Here is a 25,183-nt window from a genome sequence, read left to right on the forward strand (position 1 = left end):
TCACCCTAACCAGATTTTCGAAACCACACTGGCCGGCACATAGGATATCATTCTGTTCCAGATACCTCATTGTATTCGAGCTAAGAACTTATATCATGCTAATGTAATGTAGTAACCAAATACTGAAACATTCTTATAGAAATTTGGTTTGCATACGATTTGCTGGAATAAAAGTACAGTGATCTTTAAATAGTCTACTGTGAAGAATGACTGTCAAAATTTATTGAGGGATACTTTTACTGAATAATTGTGACAGTTAGGGAGGTTCACTTCACAAATAGTACACAGGTTACAGAGATGGAAGATTCTCTTGAAAGTTATTTCAAACAAAAGGAATAATAATTTAAGAAACCTAAAATTTCAAACAGATAACATGTTTGACCAGTACTTACTCTCAGAAGGCAAAATTTTAACAAGGAGAGGTCCGCCGCAATGGGACTGGCTTTTTGAAACGATCTATATGGTGATGTAGCTTAAGGTCTAAAGGGTGACACCATGCAGCTATCCAACCTGGTGGGCCCTCGTTTGCGAGTAACCGATGAAAAAAATTTAGGAATTTTGCATGATTCCCTACAGCTTTAAAAATAGTAGCAATCTACAGAATATTTTTTATTCAGCTAATTGATTTACATGCATTTTTCATTTGTCTTCCTTTGTCACATAATTTTAATTACTTTTATTTATCCATCATAAAATTTGACCAGATTTGAAGCCACAACGTTTTGCATGTAAAGATAGCAGCTTAACCTTACACTATAAAACTAGTCTGTAGAGTGTTACTATTTTTAAGGGTGTTGAGTATCGCATGAAATTCCAAAATCTTTTACGTTGATTACTTGCAAACGAGGGCCCACCAGGGTGAATGGCTGACAAGATGTGATTTCTTGAACCTTAACCAACATCATTCTATAGACTATTACAAAATGTCAGTCCCACCTCTGGGGACCTCTCCTTGTATGTACTACTGGTAGATACTCATAAAAGTGCAAAACACTCCCCTGTTTTCAGCTTCGTCTCCCCCCACCTTTGATGTTGTATAAACTTATCCATGAAATGGTAGGTTCTCTTCCTAATGGGACTAAGGAAATTAAAAAAAGAAGACCAAATCTAAGAGTCTTTTAATAACACTGGAATCAAGTACACTGCAATATTAAAGTATCTCATATGAATAAAAACATTCATCCATTTAAATTAATGAGACAATTGTCAATAAAAATGACAGGTAAGATCTTTTGGATGAGGTAGTGACTGTAGTGACTGCCTGCAGCCTGATGAGAAGCTTCGCTTTACTTCGGCTACTCAAGCTCGTACGGAGCCGTGGGCACGAACTTGCGAGTGTCATTGCACTCCCACACCCACGCTGGCCTCACTGCTGTACATCTGCTGTGGTCGAATTTCAACTGCAATGAGACAAAAATTATCAGTGATTGCAGCTTTCACACAAACTTAAATACGACAGCCGTGCACGAGAGATGCATCTACTGATCTACTTAGCAGAAGCATTATAGCACTTATCGTTTTCTACGAGAGAAAATAAAGTCATCTGATCCTGACAAAGAAAACACAAAATTCAGAAATAAGTATGTTTTTGTTTTTCAACTAGGCACTGCCTGGTTACTTGTCTACCTCACATCTTCTACTAGACAGGGAAAGGAATCAAACCATTTAAAATCATTACTGCAGTACATAAACTATAAACTATTTTAAAAATTTGCGACAGAATTGATTTGTGTGTTAATTACAAACAACATTTTTGCAAGAATACATAAATTTATTTGCCTATGAAGTTTGAAAACAACAGTGAACAGTGATGTTTGTAAATATAACACCAGAAGGAAAAATGAATCACATTACCCTTCATTCAGTCTTAATGTGGCGCATGAAGGATTGGAATATTGAGCCATAAAAAATCTGCGAACATCTACTCCACAATGTAAAAAATTAAAGAATTAAGAGATAATAAAATTAAAAAACGTAAACTGAAAGTATATAAGCTTGACAACTCCTACTCCTCATCCCCTCCTCCACCTCAGAAGAAGAAGAAGGAGAAGGAGAAGTTCTGAACGTGTAATGATGTGTGCAGAGATGCACAATTTTAAGAAAGCCAATAAGTAATGCGCCGGATAATGCAAGGAGTGGGAGGGGGTTGTGGCAAGATATTTTTTATGCATCGCTAAATCAGAAATTATTGAAAAACCGACACACAATTGATCTGCACCATATTTCTGAAGTACAACTGAAGAATCATTTTTTGAATGGAATATTCTAGCTGCCCCCATAGCAGCTAGTAGCGCCTGTTTGCTGAAAGTACACTGGTGACATGCTGCTCTTTCGAAATCGTATGCATCCTCTGCACTAACAGTGCACTTAACAGTTCTGTGTTCATATTAGCATGAAATTCTGTATTGTTCTTCCTCATCAAACTAAAAACTCGATCCATTGGCAAATCACAATGTGGTACTAGAAGAACAGCTATCATTAGCTTACTCAGTGAAGAGTACTTTCTTATTTCTGAAACATCAGTGAGTTCTGAAGTCTCATACTAAATTCTGTCAGCCTTCTCATCCTTATCAGAAGAGAATGTATCAAATTAGCACAGAGACTGAACTCTCGTCAACTTCAGTACGCTGAAGAAATGTATCTTTATTTGGCTATTTGTTGACAATGTACTCACATATTTTTGTACAGAACAGTATGACATCTGAATAAAAAATTTTCAATGTAGCTTCCTCTAGAGGAACTGCCTTTAATGTAAGCCCTCATGTCTGCTCCAATGACCAACTCACTGTCCTTTTTCTATTATTTACCTGACCAAAATGTTGCATGAAGCAAATTACTATCAGACTCTGGAACTGTGGATGCTTTCATAAAGTGAACAATAAAGTTCACTGAAAAGATTATTGAATTCTGAATGAAGTTTATGAATAAGTGCAGCCTCTTGATGGAAGAATACATTTAAGGAAGTTGTTAAGTGGAAGAACAGAGCTGAGAAACAAAAGATAAAGTTTATTAGACGGATTTTCAAACTGTGCCTTAACTTGTAGAAATTTTGAGTTGGCCTTATCAGGATACTATTCACAGAGGAACATTTTTAAAGAGTTCCACTGTTCTAAGACCCTTAATGGGCGCTGTAGCACAGACAACCGCCCGGTAGAAACAGACGCCAATATTTTGTCTCTTTTTTTCACCGAAGACTTGTCATCATAGCTTTAAAGCATTTCGCCTCCTTTAACTCTTTAGCAAGTAATAAGAAATGTCAGTTAAAAACTGCTCAGTACTGATATTTAGAAGACCATTACAGCCCTTTTCAGCAGCTAAGTGTGCAAGATGACAATCACAGCCTCAAACATGAATATTGGTATTTTCTTTACAAATAAAAGAACTTACGCCTTTGGAAACACCAGTCAAGTTACTTGCATTGTCACATGAGAAACCTACATAGTTATGCCATCGAATCTTAGTTCATTATCCAAAACACTGAATATTCCTTTGCCTGTGTTGTCGTTGGATTCTCGATTCGAGATAGTTACAGTTAATCTGCATAGTTTCGGCATCAAAAAGTGACACAGCTACTGGGTAGAGTTTTTCGGCATTCGTATCGTTACTGCCATCTTTTGCCAGGGCAAGGGACTGGCACTTCATTAACTTTGTTACCTTTCCCTCAATTAAAGAAGGCACACTTTTAACTAAAACTCCCTTTTTGGTTCTTGAACAACCGTACTCAGAGGCTATTTTCAAATCGGGGGAACATTTTCTTGAACAAACTTCCCGGATGGTCACTGCATGCTAAACTCAAGTCGTGCTCAACAACTTTGTGTTCGTTATCAAACTTTCATCTTTCGAGGATTTAGTAAAAATTGTTAAATTCTTGTTTGCGTCCCTCAGCTTACCTGTATCTGAATGAATTTTGCTAGCCATGTGTTTGTGTCAATCTTCTCTTTCACCATATGCAGCTAGAAAATCCTGGCTACACACACTGAAAAACACGTAGATTTGGGGGAGCGCAGTATACAGGGCCATGCTTTCGAGTATTACTTCCTAAATTTTTGAACAATTCTGTGTTTGTCTCTTAAAGTGTGTTACTTGTCCCGATACCATCACCACACGTTTTACTCCACCAGAAATAACTTCATTATTTATTTCAAGATATTTTGAACACATTACCTCGACACATCCTTAGTATGTACCAGAAGAGCGTTCAATGTTAACTTGTTTACGAATATGTCACTAAACGAAGCTTGACTACAATTTGTCATCACAACGAAACATAGAATCTTGCGCAAGAGCTCGACTGGCATGTATGGGTAGTAGACGTGGGGATGTTCTATAACCATGCAAACCGACAGAGGTCTCTATGGTCTCGTTGCCATGATCCTTTGCATGTCCATGGTACTCATTTCTGCTATTCATGCTTCAGTCTTCAGTGATACTTCGTATCATTAGTTATACAAGAGAGACTTAACGATAAAAAAGGATCTGCACTACATCATTCAGCTATATAATTTAGACAACAATGGTGTACTACACCCTACAGGTTGTGTTTAGTGTTGACTCTTGGATGGCACAAATGAAGAAGACTTCAAATTTTGTGAAGTTATACAAGGCCCAAGGCAGTGTATTGCCAGAGTGTCCCCAATTAAATGAACAAGATTTTTGTTTGATTATTTCAAATGAGGCATGTTGCAGATTCTTATATGTACTCAACTTAAATCAGTAGTAATAGAGTATCCTCACATCCTCTCATTATGCATGCAACTGTAACAGGTCAAACTTATTAGTAGCGTATGTGCAACACAATAAATTCATGGAAACACCTGCCTTCCTTCATACATAGATGCATAATGCTCTTCCTCAGTAATGAAATCAAACATATTTTCTGAAGACAGTGAAACTATATTTAAGGATAAAAGTTCTCATGTAATACATTACACCACTCACAAATTATTAATTTCCATGTTAGCATGCAGAGTCAAGAGGAATGATTGTACAAACTGTCGGCTTTGGCTAGTGAAGTAATGTTAATGACTGATGTCATGATACCTTTTGATGCATATATTCATGGTTTTGTTTTTAGTTGGTGAAGCCAACAAATGTAAAAGTAAAAAACGAAAATGTAGAGACAGACTGAAAAGTCAATGAAGATGATACTACAAAAAAGCCTGGTTGTGCAAACAGACTGATCTGTAGCTCAGTTAGTTTGAAGAAACAAACTGTCAATAACATCATGTTATAGTTGCCACATTGTCTACTGAGTTTGTCATGTTTTCCATGTCACTGGTCAAAATCAACAACTCATACTGAACATTCCTCTTCATCCATGATCCATTTAATGAGCATATACAGAGCTTCATAAAGACCGTGTGTATCAGGGTTTTAACTTACAGATGTGAGAACAGTGAGTACAGAATGTTATTGAGTATGCAAGTGAAAAAGACTACTTCAGTATCACATCCATGGAAGCATATTGCTTGTGTCCCATGACACATATTTTATGTTGAGAATGAAATCACACCCAAGGAAAAAATGCAAGGTGGGGCAATTGAGACTACCCACAACTGACATAGTCTTTTAACCCATGATATAATTAAGCTACAGTATGACGGTCACTCCAAAAGAAATGCCACTATTTTTTTAAATCCATCTTTTACTCTACATGTTTGAAAGTTTTACAGTGTGCAGATACATCCTTTAGGAACAAAATTTTCATTTCTCCATGTAATTTCCATCCCTCTCAACTGCCAGCGCCTGTATACCCACACGGAAAAAATTCTGGGCCAATCTGTTGGGAGTTGTGTGATTGCTTCCATAGTTTTTTGACTGACATGTGGCCCTGCATTGTCGTGCAACAGCAAAACATCTTGCTTTAGCCGATGTGGTAGAACACAACTCAGTCGAGCTTGAAGTTTCTTGTGTCGTCACATATGCATCAGAATTTATGGCGGTTCCACTTGGCATGATGTCCACAAGCAAGAGTCCTTCGGAATTGAAAAACACCGCAGCTGTAACTTTTCCAGCAGAAGGTGTGGTTTTGAATTTTTTTTTTCTTGGGTGAATTTGCATGATACCACTCCATTGATTGCCTCTTCGTCTCTAGTGGAAAAGATGGCGCCATGTTTCACCACCTGTCACAATTCTTCCAAGAAATTCATCTCCACTATTCTTGTACTGTTCCAAAAGTTCACTGCATACTGTTTTTCTTGTTTCTTTGTGAGCCACTGTCAACATCCTGGGAACCCATCTGGCACAAACCTTTTTTAACGCCAACACTTTCACTATTCTACAAACACTTCCTTCCCCTATCCCAACGTAGCATTACCATTCGTTGACTTTGATGCGTCTGTCAGCAGTCACCAATTCATTAACTCTCTGCACACTGTGTGGAATGTGTGCAGTACGAGGCCTGCCACTGCGAGGACAATCCTCAATACTGCTGTGTCCGCTCTCATCACGTAACCTGCTTGCCCACCGACTAACTGTACTGCGATCAACAACAGCATCTCCACACACCTTTTTCAACCTCTTGTGGATGTTTCCCACTGTCTCGTTTTCTCAGCACAGGAATTCTATGACAGCACATTGCTTCTGACAAACGTCCAGTGTAGCAGCCATCTTTGCTTCTGACAAACGTCCAGTGTAGCAGCCATCTTGAAGACATGCTGTGACGGCGCCACTCACGGGAACAGGTTGAACTAAGTTTGAAAACAAGCGGGAAGGATGTATCTACACACTGTAAAACTTTCACACGTGCAGAATGAAAACTGCATTTTTACAAAAATAGTATGCATTTCTTTTGGAGTGACCCTCTTATATGACACACATTTACAAACAGAAGTAACAGAATATTGACATTCGTTTTACATCAACAGTATTATTTGGGTTGCCTCTGATGAGTTGTTTATATCCGAATACTTCAATTAGTCTAGTGAAATGAAGAGCATTTAATCTGTGACAATTACAGGGACATATATAATTAAGCTGCATGTGCAAGACATCAATAGAGAATACAACCCCATCATTGAAACAAATTTCCCAGGAGGTAGAATATTCAACACTGCAGTATACCGCCAACAGTTATCAGTGATTTTAAAATATTCGAAGGCACACAAATCATCATTTTGATATTTGGATCAGAATTTAATCTGAATTACTTTCAGCCATAAATTAAGTTACAAATTACCATATACAATCTCGAAACAAATAAAAGTTCTCAAAACATGCTCCAATTACAAATTGCAAAAACACATGCATATTTAATCTACATTACTTTCTTGTGAGGTTGGCAAGGGGAAAGGGGCGGGGTGTTGGTGGTCACTATTGTACTCTACGCTGTAGCGCCGCACCCCCCCTCCCCCTCTGCATTTTTTGTAGTTCATATAACAAATATGTATGTAGTATGCATCAAAATACTCATCTATGTCCATTATCAGATACAGGTTCTCAGAATTTATCTTGCAATTTCAGTTTTTATGTGAAAGGTTCATCAAATATACCAAAATCCATTAAATATATTGGGAATGTAAACATTAGGTAACGCCACAGGCGAATCTGTTGCCACAACTTTTAACTCACAACCACAGAATCTCCTTCCAAACTAACCCAGAACTCGGGCTACGCCATAGATCAGTCTGTCACTACAGTCAAGATTTTAGGGTGTGGTCGGGTCCAATAACCCTTACTAGCTCCTTTTTGTTCATTACAGTTTCGTTTAAATAGGAAAGTCGAACTCAGCACCTTCCTTTCAGCAATGGCACTATATCACAATGACTTCATCACAGACGCATCTATTGCATGGTGTAATAAAAATTCTTAAAGGGGCAGCAAAGAACAAGCATACCAACTATCTATCAAAAATATGAAAAGAAAAAAATGTAGAGAATTCAAGTGGTAAAAAATGATTCTCTCTTGTGCATCCTTTTGAGCACTTTATTTGCTTCAACTTACAGATCACCAAAAAATTGTAATTTTTGCCATGTTATTTGTAAGTTTTAATTATTGGAGGAAATTCATAATTATTACAATTGATTCCTAATAGCTGGCATCTCCCACCCCCTCCCCCACTTTCTCTCTCTCTCTCTCTCTCTCTCTCTCTCTCTCTCTCTCTCTCTGTGTGTGTGTGTGTGTGTGTGTGTGTGTGTGTGTGTGTGAGAGAGAGAGAGAGAGAGAGAGAGAGAGAGAGAGAGGGGGGGGGGGGGGGCTAGTAAAGGATATACCACTACACAAACACACACACACACGCACACGCGCGCGCGCGCCTTTGTCCACATTAGAAACATTGTCGCCGGTAACCAGTTCTGCAGTACGTAACGAATGGTCCCAGCACTTGCAACGGAGAACACAAGTCTCAACGGAAACTGTAGACTCATGGAGTTAAAAGGGAAATCAGGATCATCATCAATAGGCCCAATGACCTCAAAAACGGTGTATTTGTCTCCTCGCATGTTTATATAAGTGAAGTGCTTGATAATCAGATTTGCAAAGTATTTTGATTGGAGAGTGTAAAAGGGACCAGTTCAATATAAACCAGCAACTCCACTAACTTAAAGAGGTAATTTCACATTGATCTATATTTATCTTAAATGATACCAATGATACATACAGCAAGTTTATGGCCACATTTAACCTTTTTTTAAAAAAATACCTTTTCTCAAGAAAACAACATTTAACTCAGGATCACAAAAGGGCTAAAGATATTATGTCAAAATGAGATGAGACTGTCCCAACACTCCAAGTGAAGTATTAGTCCTGATCTTATTACCTATTTCAAAAAATACAGACAAATACTGATACGAGAGGGGGTGCGGGCAACAAAAACTAATGTGTAATTCTGAGCAGAAAACTAAAGTAACCTGGCAAATTATAAGATGATAAATGTGTGCAAGGTCAGTCAATCATTGTAATATAGAGCTGACAATAAGCTGGTTGAACCCAGACAAGCAGATAGTGCATCAGTCATTATTTCTCAAACATAGTGCAGCAGTTGATAAACTCGCATTGTGACAAACAGCCAGACAGTAAGACAGTACAGTCACATCGAAAAATTCAAGCAAATACATTATTCACATATCCAACACAACCTGAGGAGTTGTCAAAATTATTGAAGGATAGCCTAATATATATTCAATGAGTGCTGATGAGATACCAGATGATGATATCAAAGCTAGTGCAACGGAACCACTTTTAGACATAATAAATTCCTCTTTCAAGAGTGGTGTGTTTCCAAATAACCTAAAACTGCAAAAGTAACACCTCTGCTTAAGAAGGGTGCAAAACATAAAACTGCTAATTATAGGCCAGCATCAATTTTGTCAAGCTTCAACAAAATTATGAAAACAGTGTTCTTTAGAAGATTAACAGCCTTCTTAGACGACTTACAACATGGGTCAAGGGCTGGAAACTTAACCCCATCTGCAACTTGTGCCTTTTTAAATGAAATACTAAAAGCAACACGTGTCTACAATATTTCTTGATCTTAGTAAAGCCTTTGATGTTACTGATGATGACATTCTTTTGCACAAGTAATTATTATGGAATTATACGCCAATTTGAAATGTGAATCCAAGCAAATCTCAATAATCATCAACAGATTAAAAGACATAAAATATAAAGACAGTGAAACACAATATTCCTTCCTTTTGCAGCAATAAGGGGGAGGAGGGGGGGGGGATAATCACTTATGGAGTCCCATAAGGATCAGTTCTGTGCTGTGTCCTATTTCCACTATATGTAAATGACTTTGCTACTAAAATGATGGAACCACAGTACTTTTTGCAAATTACACTAATATTCTTAATTAAATCACACACTGAGGAAAATCTGCAGGAAAGTGCAACATCAGTTATGTGTAGCTTAGCACTGTGGTTCAGGACTAATGGTCTCATTATAAATTCTGAAAAAACTGTGGCAGTTAAGTTTTGCACCATGCAAAACCTCCATCCTGCAAACCTTGTACCCCATTGAAGGAAAAAATGTCACAAATGTGAGTCGTACAAAATTTTTAAGCAGCATGGATATTCCGGAAGATTTGAAGTAGGTGATGCACCTTATCAAATCTTAATAAAAAATTGAATACTTGTAGGTACATTGTTACGATTCTCGCTCACCATACCAACTGCTCATCAGTGATGACCATGTATGATGGGAGTATACAGTCACTACTGATGTATGGAATAATTTTTTGGGAGAATTCCACAATTAAAGTACAGAAAAATGTTATCAGGGTGATGATGAAAGCTGAATGCAGCGATTTCTGTAGACCCCTCTTTTGGTCTCAAAATACTACCTCTGCCTTGTTTGAATATATGCATATTAAGTACTAAACTTTACAAATGACATCATTTAAAAGAAAGAAAAATCTTCAAACATAACTATGGTATGATATAAACACGTATGAAACTAGGCAGAAGCTGAAACCACACACAAATGCAGCAAGAACAAACTTGACCAAAATAGGAATGTATTATACTAGAGTTCAGCCATATGTCTCCTTATTTAAAATCCATACCAATCTTGAACATATTTAACGTAAAATCTAAACAGTTCTTGCTTGACACTGCTTTTACTCTGTCTCTGAATTTCTGGAACATATAGTAATTAAACCAAATTCACCAAACATTGAATTTCACACTATAATTTACTCTGTATTTATCATGCAGTCTTACTTTGTACCCACTGCTATCATACGTAGAAGCAACTTAGTATGTCAGTTTATATTATTATGCACTTTGTACTGACCATGTAATCACAAAGACTACAGCAATTGTAAATTACATACTCACTGTTTCTTCAGTGTACTTACTTTTTCACAGTCTTTTATTCTGTCAGTTACAAGATAGTTGGCACTTTCAATTCTCGAGGTGACATCTCTGAAACAAAGAGAAGACAGTAGAGTATTATTTACATCCTGAGTAGTGCACGAGAGACAATACCTTTCTCAAATCATGAATCAAAGCATTACGTAATCTTGTATGAAGCCAGTCACGAAATTATGTTCTCTATACAATAATGTCTTCACTGTTGTTGTTGTTGTTGTTGTGGTCTTCAGTCCTGAGACTGGTTTGATGCAGCTCTCCATGCTACTCTATCCTGTGCAAGCTTCTTCATCTCCCAGTACCTACTGCAACCTACATCCTTCTGAATCTGCTTAGTGTATTCATCTCTTGGTCTCCCACAACGATTTTGACCCTCCAATACTAAATTGGTGATCCCTAGATGCCTCAGAACATGTCCTACCAACCGATCCCTTCTTCTAGTCGAGTTGTGCTACAATTTTCTCTTCTCCCAATTCTATTCAATACCTCCTCGTTATCTGATCTACCCATCTAATCTTCAGCATTCTTCTGTAGCACCACATTTCGAAAGCTTCTATTCTCTTCTTGTCTAAACTATTTATTGTATATGTTTCACTTCCATACATGGCTACACTCCATCAAAAGTCTACATTTTATATCCTCTCTATTTTGACAATCATCAGTTATTTTGCTTCATTTACTACTTTAAGTGTCCCATTTCCTAATCTAATTCCCTCAGCATCACCTGATGTAATTCAACTACATTCCATTGTCCTCGTTTTGCTTTTGTTGATGTTCATCTTACATCCTCATTTCAAGACACTGTCCGTTCCATTCAACTGCTCTTCTAGGTGCTTTGCTGTCTCTAGAATTACAATGTCATTGGCGAACCTCAAAGTCTTTATTTCTTCACTTGGATTTTAATTACTACTCCAAATTTTTCTTTTGTTTCCTTTACTGCTTGCTTAATACACAGATTGAATAACATTGGGGATAGGCTACAACCGTGTCTCACTCCCTTCCCAACCACCGCTTCTCTCTCATGCCCCTCGACTCTTATAACTGCCATCTGGTTTCTGTACAAATTGTAAATAGCCTTTCGCTCCCTGTATTTGACCCCTGTCACCTTCATAATTTGAAAGAGAGTATTTCAGTCAACATTGTCAAAAGCTTTCTCCAAGCCTACAAATGCTAGAAACGTAGGTTTGCCTTTCCTTAATCTATCTTCTAGGATAGTCGTAGGGTCAGTATTGCCTCACGTGTTCCAACATTTCTACGGAATCCAAACTGATCTTCCCAGAGGTCGGCTTCTACCAGTTTTTCCATTCATCTGTAAAGAATTCGTGTTAGTATTTTGCAGCTGTGACTTATTAAACTGATGGTTTGGTAATTTTCACATCTGCCAACACCTGCTTTCTTTGGGACTGGAATTATTATATTCTTCTTGAAGTCTGAGTGTATTTCACCTGTCTCATACGTCTTGCTCACCAGATGGTAGAGTTTTGTCAGGACTGGCTCTTCAAGGCTGTCAGTAGTTCTAATGGAATGTTGTCTACTCCCATGGCCTTGTTTCGACTAGGGTCTTTCTGTGCTCTGTCAAACTCTTCACACAGTATCATATCTCCTATTTCATCTTCATCTACATTCTCTTCCATTTCTATAATATTGTCCTCAAGAACATGGCCCATGTATAGACCCTGTATACACTCCTTCCACCTTTCTGCTTTCCCTTCTTTGCTTAGAACTGGGTTTCCATCTGAGCTCTTGATATTCACCCAAGTGGTTTTCTTTTGTCCAAAGGTCTCTTTAATTTTCCTGTAAGCAGTTTTAATTTTCCTGTAGGCAGTATCTATCTTACCCCTAGTAAGATATGCCTCTACATCCTTACATCTGTCTTCTAGTCATCCTTGCTTAGCCATTTTGCACTTCATGTCGATCTCACGTTTGTATTCCTATTTGCCTGCTTCATTTACTGCATTTTTATATTTTCTCCTTTCATCAATTAAAATCAATATACCTTCTGTTACCCAAGGATTTCTACTGGCCCTCATCTTTTTACCTACTTGACCCTCTCCTGCCTTCATTATTTCATCTCTTAAAGCTACCCATTCTTCTTCTACTGTCTTTCTTTCTCCCAGTCTTGTCAATGGTTCCCTAATGCTCCCCTGAAACACTCTGCAACCTATGGTTCTGTCAGTTTATCCAGGTCCCATTTCCTTAAATTCCCACCTCTTTGCAGTTTCTTCAGTTTTAATCTACAGTTCATAACCAGTAGTGTGTGGTCAGAGTCCACATCTGTCCATGGAAATGTCTTACTGTTTAGAACCTGGTTCCTAAATCTCTGTCTTACCATTATATAATCCATCTAAAACCTTCCAGTGTCACCAGGCCTCTTCCATGTATACAACCTTCTTCCATGATTCTTGAACCAAGTGTTAGCTATGATTAAGTTATGCTCTGTGCAAAAATCTACCAGATGGCTTCCTATTTCATTCCTTACTCCCATTCCACATTCACCTACTATGTTTCCTTCTCTTCCTTTTCCTACTATTGAATTCCAGTAACCAATAACTATTAAATTTTTGTCTCCCTCCACTATCTGAATAATACATTTCATCAATCTCTTCGTCATCTGCGGAGCTAGTTGGCATATAAACTTGTACTACTGTGGTAGGCCTGGGCTTCGTGTCTATCTTGGCGACAATAATGCATTAACTATGCTGTTTGTAGTAGCTTACCCGCACTCCTACTCCTGCATTACCCCTATTTGATTTTGTATTTATAACCCTTTATTCACTTGATCAGTAGTCTTGTTCCTACTACCATCGAACTTCACTAATTCCCACTACTTATAACTTTAACCTATCCATTTCTCTCTTTAAATTTTCTAACGTACCTGCCCGATTAAGGGATCTGACATTCCACGCTCCGATCCGCAGAACGCCAGTTTTCTTTCTCCTCATAATGACGTTCTCCTGAGTAGTCCCTGCCCAGAGATCCAAATGAGGACTATTTTACCTCCAGAATATTTTACCCAAGGGGACACCATCATCACGTAACCATACAGTAGAGCTGTATGCCCACAGGAAAAATTACGCTGTAGTTTCCTCTTGCTTTCAGCCATTCGCAGTACCAGCACAGCAAGGCCATTTTGGTTAGTGTCACAAGGCCAGATCAGTCTATCATCCAGACTGTTGCCCCTGCAACTACTGAAAAGGCTGCTGCCCCCTCTCTTCAGGAACCACACGTTTGTCTGGCCTCTCAACAGATACCCCTCCATTGTGGTTGCACCTACAGTATGGCTATCTGTATCAATGAGGCATGCAAGCCTCCCCACCAACGGCATGGTCCATGGTTTCATGGGGGTGGGGGGGTGTCTTAACTAACAAGCATAAATGGTAATGTGCTACAAAACAAAAACCTGTTTTACTGTTAGAAGTCTGTGTAAAGAATATTCAATAACAGTCTGCCGCACCATCACATGATGGCTTATGAAAAAAAAAAATTAAAAAATAAAAAGAACCATCTCACTTTAAGACTAATGCATACAGATATATACACACACACTGATGTAATACTTATATTCATCAGGCACAATGTAGAGGAGGACTTCAAGAATGTGATGTAATTCTGGAAATGAGTAGAAGAGCTTTTATGAACTCTTATCGCACAATGTGCCACATAATACAACATCAATTATTATTACTATTTCTTTTTTCATCAGTCTTCTGACCGGTTTGATGTGATCTGCCACGAATTACTCTTCTGTGCCAACCTTTTCAGCTCAGATTAGCAATTGCAACCTACGTCATCCATTATTTGTTGGACATATTCCAATATCTGTCTTTCTCTACAGTTTTTACCACTACAGCTATCTCTGATACCATGAAAGTTATTCTGTGATGTCTTAATAGACGTTCCACCATCCTGTCCCTTCTTCTTGTCGGTATTTTCCATACATTTCTCTCCTTAACTATTCTCCTTATCTTATTCCTTATCTTATCAGCCCACCTAATTTTCAACATTCTGTTGCAGCACCAAATCTCAGATGCTTTTCTGTTCCAGTTTTCCCACAGTCCATGTTTCACTATCATACAATGATGTGCACCAAACATACATTCTCAAAAATATCTCCCTCAAATTAAGGCCTATGTTTGATACTAGAGTATCTCCGTATATTCCGCCCAATTAATCAGACTCACTTGAAACAATCACCTTAAGCATCAGTAGAATAACAAATGAGTTCACGACAGCAACTTCAGCCCTGATGCCACAAAAACCACAGACATTATTCTTGATAATGCCACATCCCCAAGAATTGAAATTTTTAAAGGACACACACCAAAAAATGTTTTGCATCATACCAGTTCCCATAACTCCTGAAGATCAACATTGACTGTGGATATTGTATCACAGACGCAGCGCCTTTGACTGTTTAGAGATGTCACTAAACCTGCCCAAAGGTGCAAACAACCATGAATAAGCAATGCCTATTAGACAGAGGGGGTCCAGCAGCCGATCAGTTACAGTTGTTCTACCAGGAAGGACGTACACGGCTCGTGTTGTCTGTAGTTCCACCATGCCTAGACAGTCAGTACAGAGGTTCAACTGTGTCTGCATTATTACTTTGTGCCAGGAAGGGCTCTCAACAAGGGAAGTGTCCCAGCATCTTGGAGTGAAGCAAAGATATGTTGTTTGGATATGGAGGAGATATAGAGAGACAGGAACTGTCGATGATATGCCTCAATCACGCCGCCCAAAGGTTACAACTGCAGTGGATGACTGCAACCTACAGATTATGGCTTGGAGGAACCCTGACAGCAATGCCACCTTGTTGAATAATGCTGTTCGTGCAGCCACAGGATGTCATGTTACGACTCAAATTGTGCGCAATAGGCTGCATGATGCACAACTTCACTCCCGACGCCTATGGAGAGGTCCACCTTTGCAACCACGATAGCATGCAGCGCAGTACAGATGGGCCCAACAACATACCGAACGGACCACTCAGGATTGGCATCACATTTTCTTCACCGATGAGTGTCGCATATGCCTTCAACCAGACAATCGTCAGAGACGTATTTGAAGGCAACCCGGTCAGGCTGATCGCCTTAGACACACTGTCCAGCGAGTGCAGCAAGGTGGAGGTTCTCTGCTGTTTTGGGGTGGCATTATGTGGAGCCAACGTATGCCACTAGTGGTCATGGAAGGAGCCGTAAAGGCTTTACAATACGTGAATGCCATCCTTCAACCAATAGTGCAACTATATCGGCAGCATATTTGCAGAGAATCTTCATGCAAGGACCACTTCAGGTCATACTGAAAAAGCTAAAATAACACAAAAATGAAGCACAGAATGTACTCATATATAAATAACTACACAAACATGTCATGTAGACAGCAGTACATTGCAAAACTCATGATAATAATCACTGCTTAATTTTGCTTCAGCACGTCAGACTTTAAAATCCTCTGACATGTATACATGTCATCGTCAAAGTATGTCTCGTCACTGTAGATTTACAGTAATATCAGATAAGTGTTAAACTCTGTATGTCATGAAATGTAAATTACATGAAATGCTACCAATGTCAACAGAATTCATATAAATAGTTTCAAATCGATGTTCTAACACTCTGTTTACATGTAAGGTCAGGCCCTTGGCTCAAAAATACATTTACAAGCCAAGACTACCTGTGCCTGGCCGTATCACTCGCATGCTTTTTGCACCCTCTATGTTCTTTCAGCAGTTGCAATATATACGCAATCAAAGTATTATGTAAGAATAGTGGTGCCATGTTCTGTAGGAGTGCCCAAGCCACTGCGAGACATTTAGCACAGACAACATTTGTATTTTTATGCCAATTTATTATAAATAAATTTTCCTATCCTGTCCCTTTGCTCCTTATGCCTATATCATCACGTAACAAGTTGTATGTTGTCAACTGATGTAAAAAGGTGTTGTGACATGAAGCTTATAACTGTTATTGTTGAAATGTATCAACTCCGATTAGTGCGCTGGCAGTCTTGACTTGGGCCTCCTCAGGAGACACCACCTTAACGTAGCACTGTCCATGCGGGCGAGGAGGTTTGCGTGCTCTGGGTCGAGAGGGCTATGCCGGCGGTAGCGTAACTACCAGCAGGGCCACCCACGCCAGACAGGTCAATGGGGAGGAGCCAGACGAAGTGTGTCCCACAACGACCTATCTCCTGTCTGGTCCTATCCTAAGCCTACCCCTTTCCCTTATCATTCTTAACATCCTACAACATAGAGCAGGGAAGGCTCTAGAGGCGTGGTAAAGCCAGTCTCCCTAAGGGAGTAAACCCGATACAAATCATCTGCTGCCATGCAGTTAGTAGAGGGATCTACAAAGGCTAAGGATGCTCCCCTGAACATGGAGCCAACTACCCTGCGAGCTGTAAGGGGCAACCCCCCAAACAGTTGGGCGGAAGATTAACAATCTCTCTCTGTAAAACATCAATTGTTGCGAATGCTAGCAAAGGAGTAAGCCAGACAGATATTTCCATGATGACCCCAGCAAACAAAAAAAGGATAAGAGATATGCACACAGGAACACGAAATGTGCGGAGCCTATAGGAAGCTGGAGCCCTACGTCAACTGCTAACACAAGCAAGCAACTACAGTATAAAAATATTGGCTCTCCAGGAAATTAGGTGGAAGGAGAGTGACATAATGGACGCGGGAAATTTCACTATCTACTATAGTGGCAGGAGGATGAATACCTTTGGAACAGGTTTTGTTGTTGCTAAAGAACAGAAACATGCGGTGATGTGCTTCCAACCAATCAATGAATGGATGTCCATATTAAGATTAAGGGGAAGATGTTTCAACATTACAATCATAAATGTACATGCACCCACGAAGGAGGTAGATGAACAACAAAAGGACGAGTTTTATAGCAAGGTAGAACAACTGTATGATTAGGCTCCCAAACATGATGTCAAGATATTGACAGGAGACCTGAAAGCAAAAATAGGAAAACAAGAGGCCTTTCAACCAACCATAGGAAGACATAGCCTCCAGGAAATATCAAATGACAATGGGCTAAGAGCTGTAGATTTTGCTATAAGCAAAAACATGACTGTCAACAGTACATGTTTCCCACACAAAAAAATACACAAAGAAACATGGATTTCACCAGATGGACAAACCAGAAATCAGATAGACCATATATTGATTGATCGGAGACACAGATCGGACATAATGGATGTTAGGGGCCAACGTGGAGCTGACTGCAATTCAGACCACCATCTAGTGAGAATTAAATATACACAGAGGATCTCACTATTGAGTAAACAAAAAGGCCACAACAAAAGATGTTTGACATTAAAAAACTGAAGTTAGAAGAAATATGGAGAGCATATCAGATGAAAATAGAAGAGGAGATCAAGAATGAGACCGGCACATCAAATGAACATACAGAAGTAATGTGGAGACAATGTAAGACTGCAATCCTCGAGGCAGCTGGAGAGGTTTCAGAATCTAAACAAGCTCAAAGGAAGGAAGATTGGTTTGACGAAGAATGTATGAGAAGAATTGAGGAATTTAATATAACATGAATTAAATTATTGCAGAGAAGAACTCGAGCAAACCTGAATAAATATAATGAAAAGCGCCATGTAGCGAAAAGGGTCTGCAGAGAAGAAAAGAGCACTAGAAAAGAAAAAACTGGAAGAAATTGAACAGCTAGGAGAAGAGAAGCAAAGTTATGAAATGTACCAAAAGATAAAAGAAGGAAAGACCGGGTGGGATGGTAATAAAATACTTGACAGGTGGGCAGAATACTTCCAAGAGTTACTGAACTCAGAAGTAGAAGAGTTCGAACGAGAGGAACTGGTGGAACTAACTTACTATGGACCAGAGGTATTAACATCAGAACCTACACTGGGGGAAGTGATGCAAGCCATTAAGACCTTGAAAAACAATAAGGCACCTGGAGAAGATCAGATCCAGGCCAAACTTCTCAAATATGGTGAGGAAATGCTGTGTAAAACAATTCATAACATAATACTGAATATATGGCAAGAGGAGAGCATGCCAAAGGAGTGGAAAACAGCTATAATGCGCCCCATACATAAAAAAGGAGATAAATTAAACTGCCAGAACTATTGAGGAATCTCCCTACTAAACACTACATACAAAGTTTTCTCCAAGATTCTAACCAGCAGGCTTACTCCATATGTAGAAGAGAGAGTTGGAGACTATCAGAGTGGCTTTAGAAGAAATAGGTTAACAACTGACCAGATATTCACATTGCGCATACTACTTGAAAAATGTTACGATTAAATTAACATACACCAGCTTTATATTGACTTTAAACATGCCTATGATAGCGTCTCAAGAGTGGCATTGTGGAATGTAATGGAAGAGGCTGGAATACTTAAGAAGCTCATTAAACTTTCTATGATGACTCTCAGCGAAACCAACTGTAAAGTAAAAATACAGGGTGAAATCTCCAGAGAAGTGGAAGTGAAGAAGGGACTTAGACAGGGTGACAATATCTCTTCATTACTATTCAACCTTCGCCTAGAAAAAGTCGTAAGTCAGATAGAGTTAAATAAAGGAGGAACCTTCTTAAATCGTTCACTACAGTACCTAGCCTATGCTGACGACGTGGCATTACTCGCATGAAACACTGTTGTGCTAAGCAATGCCTATCAACAACTGGAGAAAGGTGCAAGGGAACTTGGCCTGACAGTCAATGACGAAAAGACCAAGTATATGGCAATGACCAACCAACAAAACCTACCAAATCTCAGGATAGCCAACAGGGAGTTTGAAAGGGTGAGAGACTTCAAGTACCTTGGGTCAACTATCAGAGAGACAAATGACATTGGCAGTGAGGTGAAAGCCAGAATAGCAGCAGGTAACAGAGGCTACTTTTCCGCTTTACCCATGCTTAGGAGTTCGCTTCTATCACGAAAATCCAAAATGCTCATTTACAAAACAATTATAAGACCAGTTGTTATGTATGGTGCCGAAACGTGGACCATGACTGTAAATGAGGAAAGGATCCTTAGCATATGGGACAGAAGGTGCTACGTAAAATATATGGCCCAATATATGATCAAGATGGTTGGCGCATTCGTACAGAACTACAACACCTTTTAGAAGAACCTGACATTGTCACTACCATTAAAATAAGAAGACTGCGGTGGGCAGGGCACGTGGTCAGAATGGAAGAAGACAGAGCATGCAAGAGGATTTTTGATGGCAAGGCTGGAGGCAGATGGCGGAGGGGACGCCCCACAAAGACATGTGTAGATGGAGTTGAAGAAGACATGGAAAAGCTGGGTGTCAAGAGGATGGAGACGGAAAGCCATGGATCGGATAGAATGGCAGGATATTGTGATGCAGGCCAAGGCCCTTCAAGGGCTCTAGAACCAAGGAGTAAAAAAGTAAGTCTTGACTTGTGAATGTATTTTTGCACCAATCACCTTTGTTTACATGTTAGCAGTGCGCTAGAACATTATTTGTAAAAATTAATGTGAATGATGTTAACACTGGTAATATTTCATGTAATTTACATCATCTCATGATGAACAGAGCTTCACACTCATATGTGTTGTTGTTGTTGTTGTTGTATTCAGTCAAGAGACTGGTTGTATGCAGCTCTCCATGCTACTCTATCCTGTGCAAGCTGTTTCATCCCTGAGTAACTACTGAAACCTACATCCTTCTGGATATGCTTAGTGTATTCATCTCTTGGTCTCCCTCTACCGATTTTTACCCTCCATGCTTCCCTCCAGTACTACACTGGTGATCACTTGATGCCTCGGGATGTGTCCTACCAACCGATCCCTTCTTCAAGTCAAGTTGCGCCACAAATTCCTCTTCTCCCCACTTCTGTCGGTACCTCCTCATTAGTTACGTGATCTACGCAACTAATCTTCAGCATTCTTCTGTAACAACACTCATGCGATGCTACTGTATTTCTCCAGTGAAACGGCATATTTTTGATGATGACATGATATGTGTCGAAGGATTTTAAACTATGACTTGTGCAGAAGCAAAATGTAAGCAATGTATGATTGTCACCTTTTTTGTAGTGTACAGCTTTTACATGACATATTTGAGTAGTTCTGTATATACGAGAACACTCTGTACTTAATGTTTGTATTATTTTAGCTTTTGATGTACTGTTTGAAAATTGCCAATAGTGAATTAAATCTACAGTCTACGGATGCAGAGTGATGTGAAGAAGCTTGGCCTCATTGGGGATAAAGCCTTACAGCAGGACAGAAGTTGCCACATTATTAGAAAAGCCAACACCAAATGAAAAAGAAAGACGAGAACACAGAAGAAGACTGTGATGATATTTTCAATATCGTTTTCAATATCAATGTTTGGATGTGAGAGTAAAAATGATGTCACAATTTGCTGCTACAGACAATGTTGAATGAACCTCAGCATCTGTTTGTCTACCTCCGTAACAATGATGGATCACAAGCTGTTGGTTGCTCTTTTTAACCCTTTGGCTTCAGTGCCAGACAAGGCAGTGCATTGTCTGCAATGGTGGGGTCTCTTCATCTCCTGTTATCATTATCACATTCATTACCAGCCGATGGTGTAATGCCAATGGCTTATCTTGCCTTCTGATCAAGACGGACACAGCATTGATCAGGACAAGTTGCTTTGTTTCTATTTAGATAATGAGAACAAGAATGTGGTCATTGGTTTCCCAATCACTAGTGCCACGACAGCATCAGCTGCTGCTGCAGATCCTGTACTTCACTGTGTACTCTCTTTAGTGCAGCAAGGTTGGCTGAAAAAACCCCTCGACCTTGCCTCAGATTCCTTGCGTAATTACTTCTCCCTCCAGCACTGCCTTTCTGTGTTTGATGGGGTTCTTCTGTTAGCTACAGAGGACGCTGCTCCCCGGGTTGTGATTCCTGCTTCATTATGCCATAATGTACTGTGGCTTCTGCATATCAGTCAGTGGAGGACCTCCAGTACCGAAGACATGGCACAGTGGCACTCATATTGGCCGGGTATAGGTGGGGACATTACTTGGCTTATCACCATTTGCGTCCATTGTGTTCAGCAACAGGTGTCACCACAGGCATCTCTTTCTCGCTGGCCAATGCTGAAGCTCCTGTCAATTTTGTTGGGTCCTTCCTAAATCGGTATTGGCTCACTGTAGAGTACGCTTATTACAAATCTCTGTACATGGCACACTGTCTGTCCGCATCCATGGCGACCACTATTTCAGCCCTGTCTAAGATTTCTGCCTACTGTGGTTAGCATGCATATTTCTGTGCCTAGTGGTTTTAATTAAGCGGTTTCCCCACCCCTGGGAGGGAGGAGTGATGTACCTTCACTCATGACTTCACTCATACAGCTCACAGGCCCACTTATAGAGGCCACCTGGGTTGGTATTATTTAAGTGATAGCAAACGAGTGCTCGGCCTATTCTGTAACCTGATCACTGTTGTACAGTCAATGTGTTCAGTGCTATGCACAACCTGTACTTCACTGTATCTTATGTGTTTCTATAAAGTATTATGTTCCATAAATAGTGTTTGTTCTTGCTATAGCAGAAGGGCTATGACATTTTTGTGTGATCAATACACATTGTGTGATGTAATATATACGAGTCAGAGAAAAGAAGAATGAACCACGAAAGCCAGGAACAGAAATAATTGGTGGATGAATGGAGAAAACACAGCAACAACTAAGAAGGAGAAGAAAAGAAGAAGTAGTATATATGTGTATTTTAACTTTGGAAACATTGTGATAAACAAATGATGAGTAACCCTGTTTTTATTTTACAAACTGTGTTTTTCTTTGTTATGTTTTCCGGTATGCGCAATGAACACATTTCGTGAGTGTTATGTGTGGGTCTGAGGAGTATATCGCTATTAATGAGACACTGTACACAAAGATGTAACAACAGATATCACATAACTTCAGCTTCTTCAGGATGAGTGTGACAACAAAGGCGACAGCAGGCAATGTGACAATGACGACTCAGTTTAGCTTTTCATCTTTTAAGCATACTGGAAAGACAATTATAAAGAATTTTAAGATTCGTAAAAAGAAAATTTTTTAATTTGGACAATTTTTTTTCACTTGATAATTTAGCTCATGTGAATTTAATAAATTTTATGTATTAATTTCAATTTAATGTCTTTCATTTTATCATACTATCTTTTCATTTATGTTATCGGATTCATGATTCCAATTCCTCATTTAACTTGAATTTTGTTTTGCTTAAAATCCCTTCTTTCGTTTAAATCTTCATCTGCATTATTTTATTATTTTGTCCACAGTGAAATAGGAATGTAGGCTATGTTTTAAATGTTTGTATGATGATTGTCATCCAAAAAAGTGTATATCTTCTAACAAAATATGAATGTTTGGCACTACTCTACAGTCAATATTAATAGATTTTTTAAAACTGATATATCGCCATTTTCAAGTATTTAAATATTATAATAGACAAATATAATTAAATTCACACTGATGAAAATTCTGAATGGAAAAATAAAGATATACAGAAACAATGAGAACAAATGAATAATTTCATACAGTGATTAAAATGATTTGGCAAAGGAATATGAATTTAAAAAAAAAATAATTACATTTAAACCAGTTAGCTGAATAAAAATAATTAATTTAGCTGAAGAGGTTCGAACCCATGACTCTGCATGTGAAGACCTCACGCAAAAAATGTCAAAGATGCTTGTTTTTTAACACTATCAAGGGGGGAAAAAAAAAAAAAAAAAAAAAAAAAAAAAAAAAAAAAGAGAGAGAGAGAGAGAGAGAGAGAATTCAATTACTTGCAAAAAAGGGGCCACCAGAATGAATGGCTGCATGGTGTGATACCTGGCATCTTAATCTGTATTATCGTGTACACAGTTTTAAAAAATCAATTCCCACCACTGGGTCCTCTTCTCGTTAGAGGTGTCCAGACTTTTCCCCATAACCCACACAATTACATTGCACTCACCCGCCGTAGGCCGTGATGTACCTCTTCAGCTTCTCTGCGGTGTCTTCCAACAGAGACGGCCCCAAGCGGAATGTCGCTCCCTGGAAGAGGTCCGGAAGCTGCGGAAGTGGAGGGAGGTCACTGTCCGATGGCGTACCCGAACCATCATCGTCGACATCTGTGTCTGCGTTGTAAACGTCGTCCTCTGCTGTGGAGGAGGAAGGGGGAGGCCGCATCCTCTTTTGTTGCTCACCCCCACCTTGCTTTGCTGCCACTGGTGATCTGCAGAAAACCGTGCAGGTCAGGTTGATGCCGATGCAGCCTTGTCTGGGTCCACTGACAACTGAGAAAAATGAAGATGAACTATTTGCAGCAAAAGCATCCAATAGCCCTCCCTGTTCATCCTGTCACTCAATCCAAACAGACTGCTCAAATAACCACCCATTTTCAAATAATATGAGGGCCATTACAAAAGTCTTGGCTACTATTTTTTGTCTTGAATATTATAAAAAATTAAAAAATTGTGAAACATGCAAATGGAAGCTCAGTTCACAGGTAAACATTACATGTAGGGAGATGGATGAATACACACACTGCCATAAAGATACAGCACGACAAAAAAGACAAAACATATTTTGTACTTATATGGATATGGTATCTGTTCTTTCGGACATGTCCAAAAGAACTGACACCATATCCATATAAATACATAGTTCTGGCAATATCAGCCACGACCTTCCTCTTCTGTGCAGATGCACACATATTACCCGAACTCTTACGGGACTTGGTAAGACTGTCTTCCACAAGTAATGAGTGCGTTGGGTAGGGACACTACAAATGTAGTGTGTGGACACACAAGGTGAGAATGGGGGTCTCGCAGGAGACGTGCGTGATAACAGAGTCCCTGCAGTCGCACAATACTCTGTGCCCTTGGTGGCTCAGATGGATAGAGCATCTGCTATGTAAGCAGGAGATCCTGGGTTCGAGTCCCGCTCGGCGCTCACATTTTCACCTGTCCCTGTTGATCTATATCAATGCCCGTCAGCAGCTGAAAGTATTAATATATAATTCTAAAACAAATTTTGTTGTTTCTAACGTGTTTTATAGTCAATTGCAACTGTACACAATAATACAGGGCGGGAACATGGCCGTGTGACATTTTAAGAGTCTCTCGAAATAATCTCCCAATGAATCCATTACACACTGCCAGCACTATCAAAGACACTGTATACCTGCAGCCTCGCCATAAGCGAACCGTCAGATCTCACACATCACTGCTCTGGTGATGTCTTCATGTTCTGGAAAGTGTGTTCCACACAATGACTCTTTCAGTTTTGGTATGAGGTCATATTCGCAAGGCGATAAGTCTGCTGAATATTGTGGATGCTCCAATACTTCCCACCATCATCATGTGAGCTGATTCCGCATGGAGTATGTGCTCCC

General features: G+C 39.4%; 1 protein-coding gene across 2 annotated transcripts in view; it reads right to left on the reverse strand.

Moving 5' to 3' along the window:
* Window positions 1–1,102: 1,102 nt before the first annotated feature.
* LOC124717350 (DNA repair protein XRCC1-like) overlaps window positions 1,103–25,183 on the reverse strand; it is a 64,849-nt gene continuing 40,768 nt past the window's right edge. For both annotated transcript variants that reach the window (XM_047244178.1, XM_047244179.1), the window contains 3 exons: window positions 23,762–24,022; window positions 10,796–10,862; window positions 1,103–1,400 (listed from right to left, as the gene is read on the reverse strand). In XM_047244178.1, the coding sequence (XP_047100134.1) occupies window positions 1,296–1,400; window positions 10,796–10,862; window positions 23,762–24,022 (433 nt within the window). In that variant the 3' untranslated portion in view covers window positions 1,103–1,295. The remainder of the gene's footprint in view (window positions 1,401–10,795; window positions 10,863–23,761; window positions 24,023–25,183) is intronic.

The sequence above is a fragment of the Schistocerca piceifrons genome, chromosome 9 (genome assembly GCF_021461385.2).
Source record: "Schistocerca piceifrons isolate TAMUIC-IGC-003096 chromosome 9, iqSchPice1.1, whole genome shotgun sequence".
NCBI classification, from domain to species: domain Eukaryota; kingdom Metazoa; phylum Arthropoda; class Insecta; order Orthoptera; family Acrididae; genus Schistocerca; species Schistocerca piceifrons.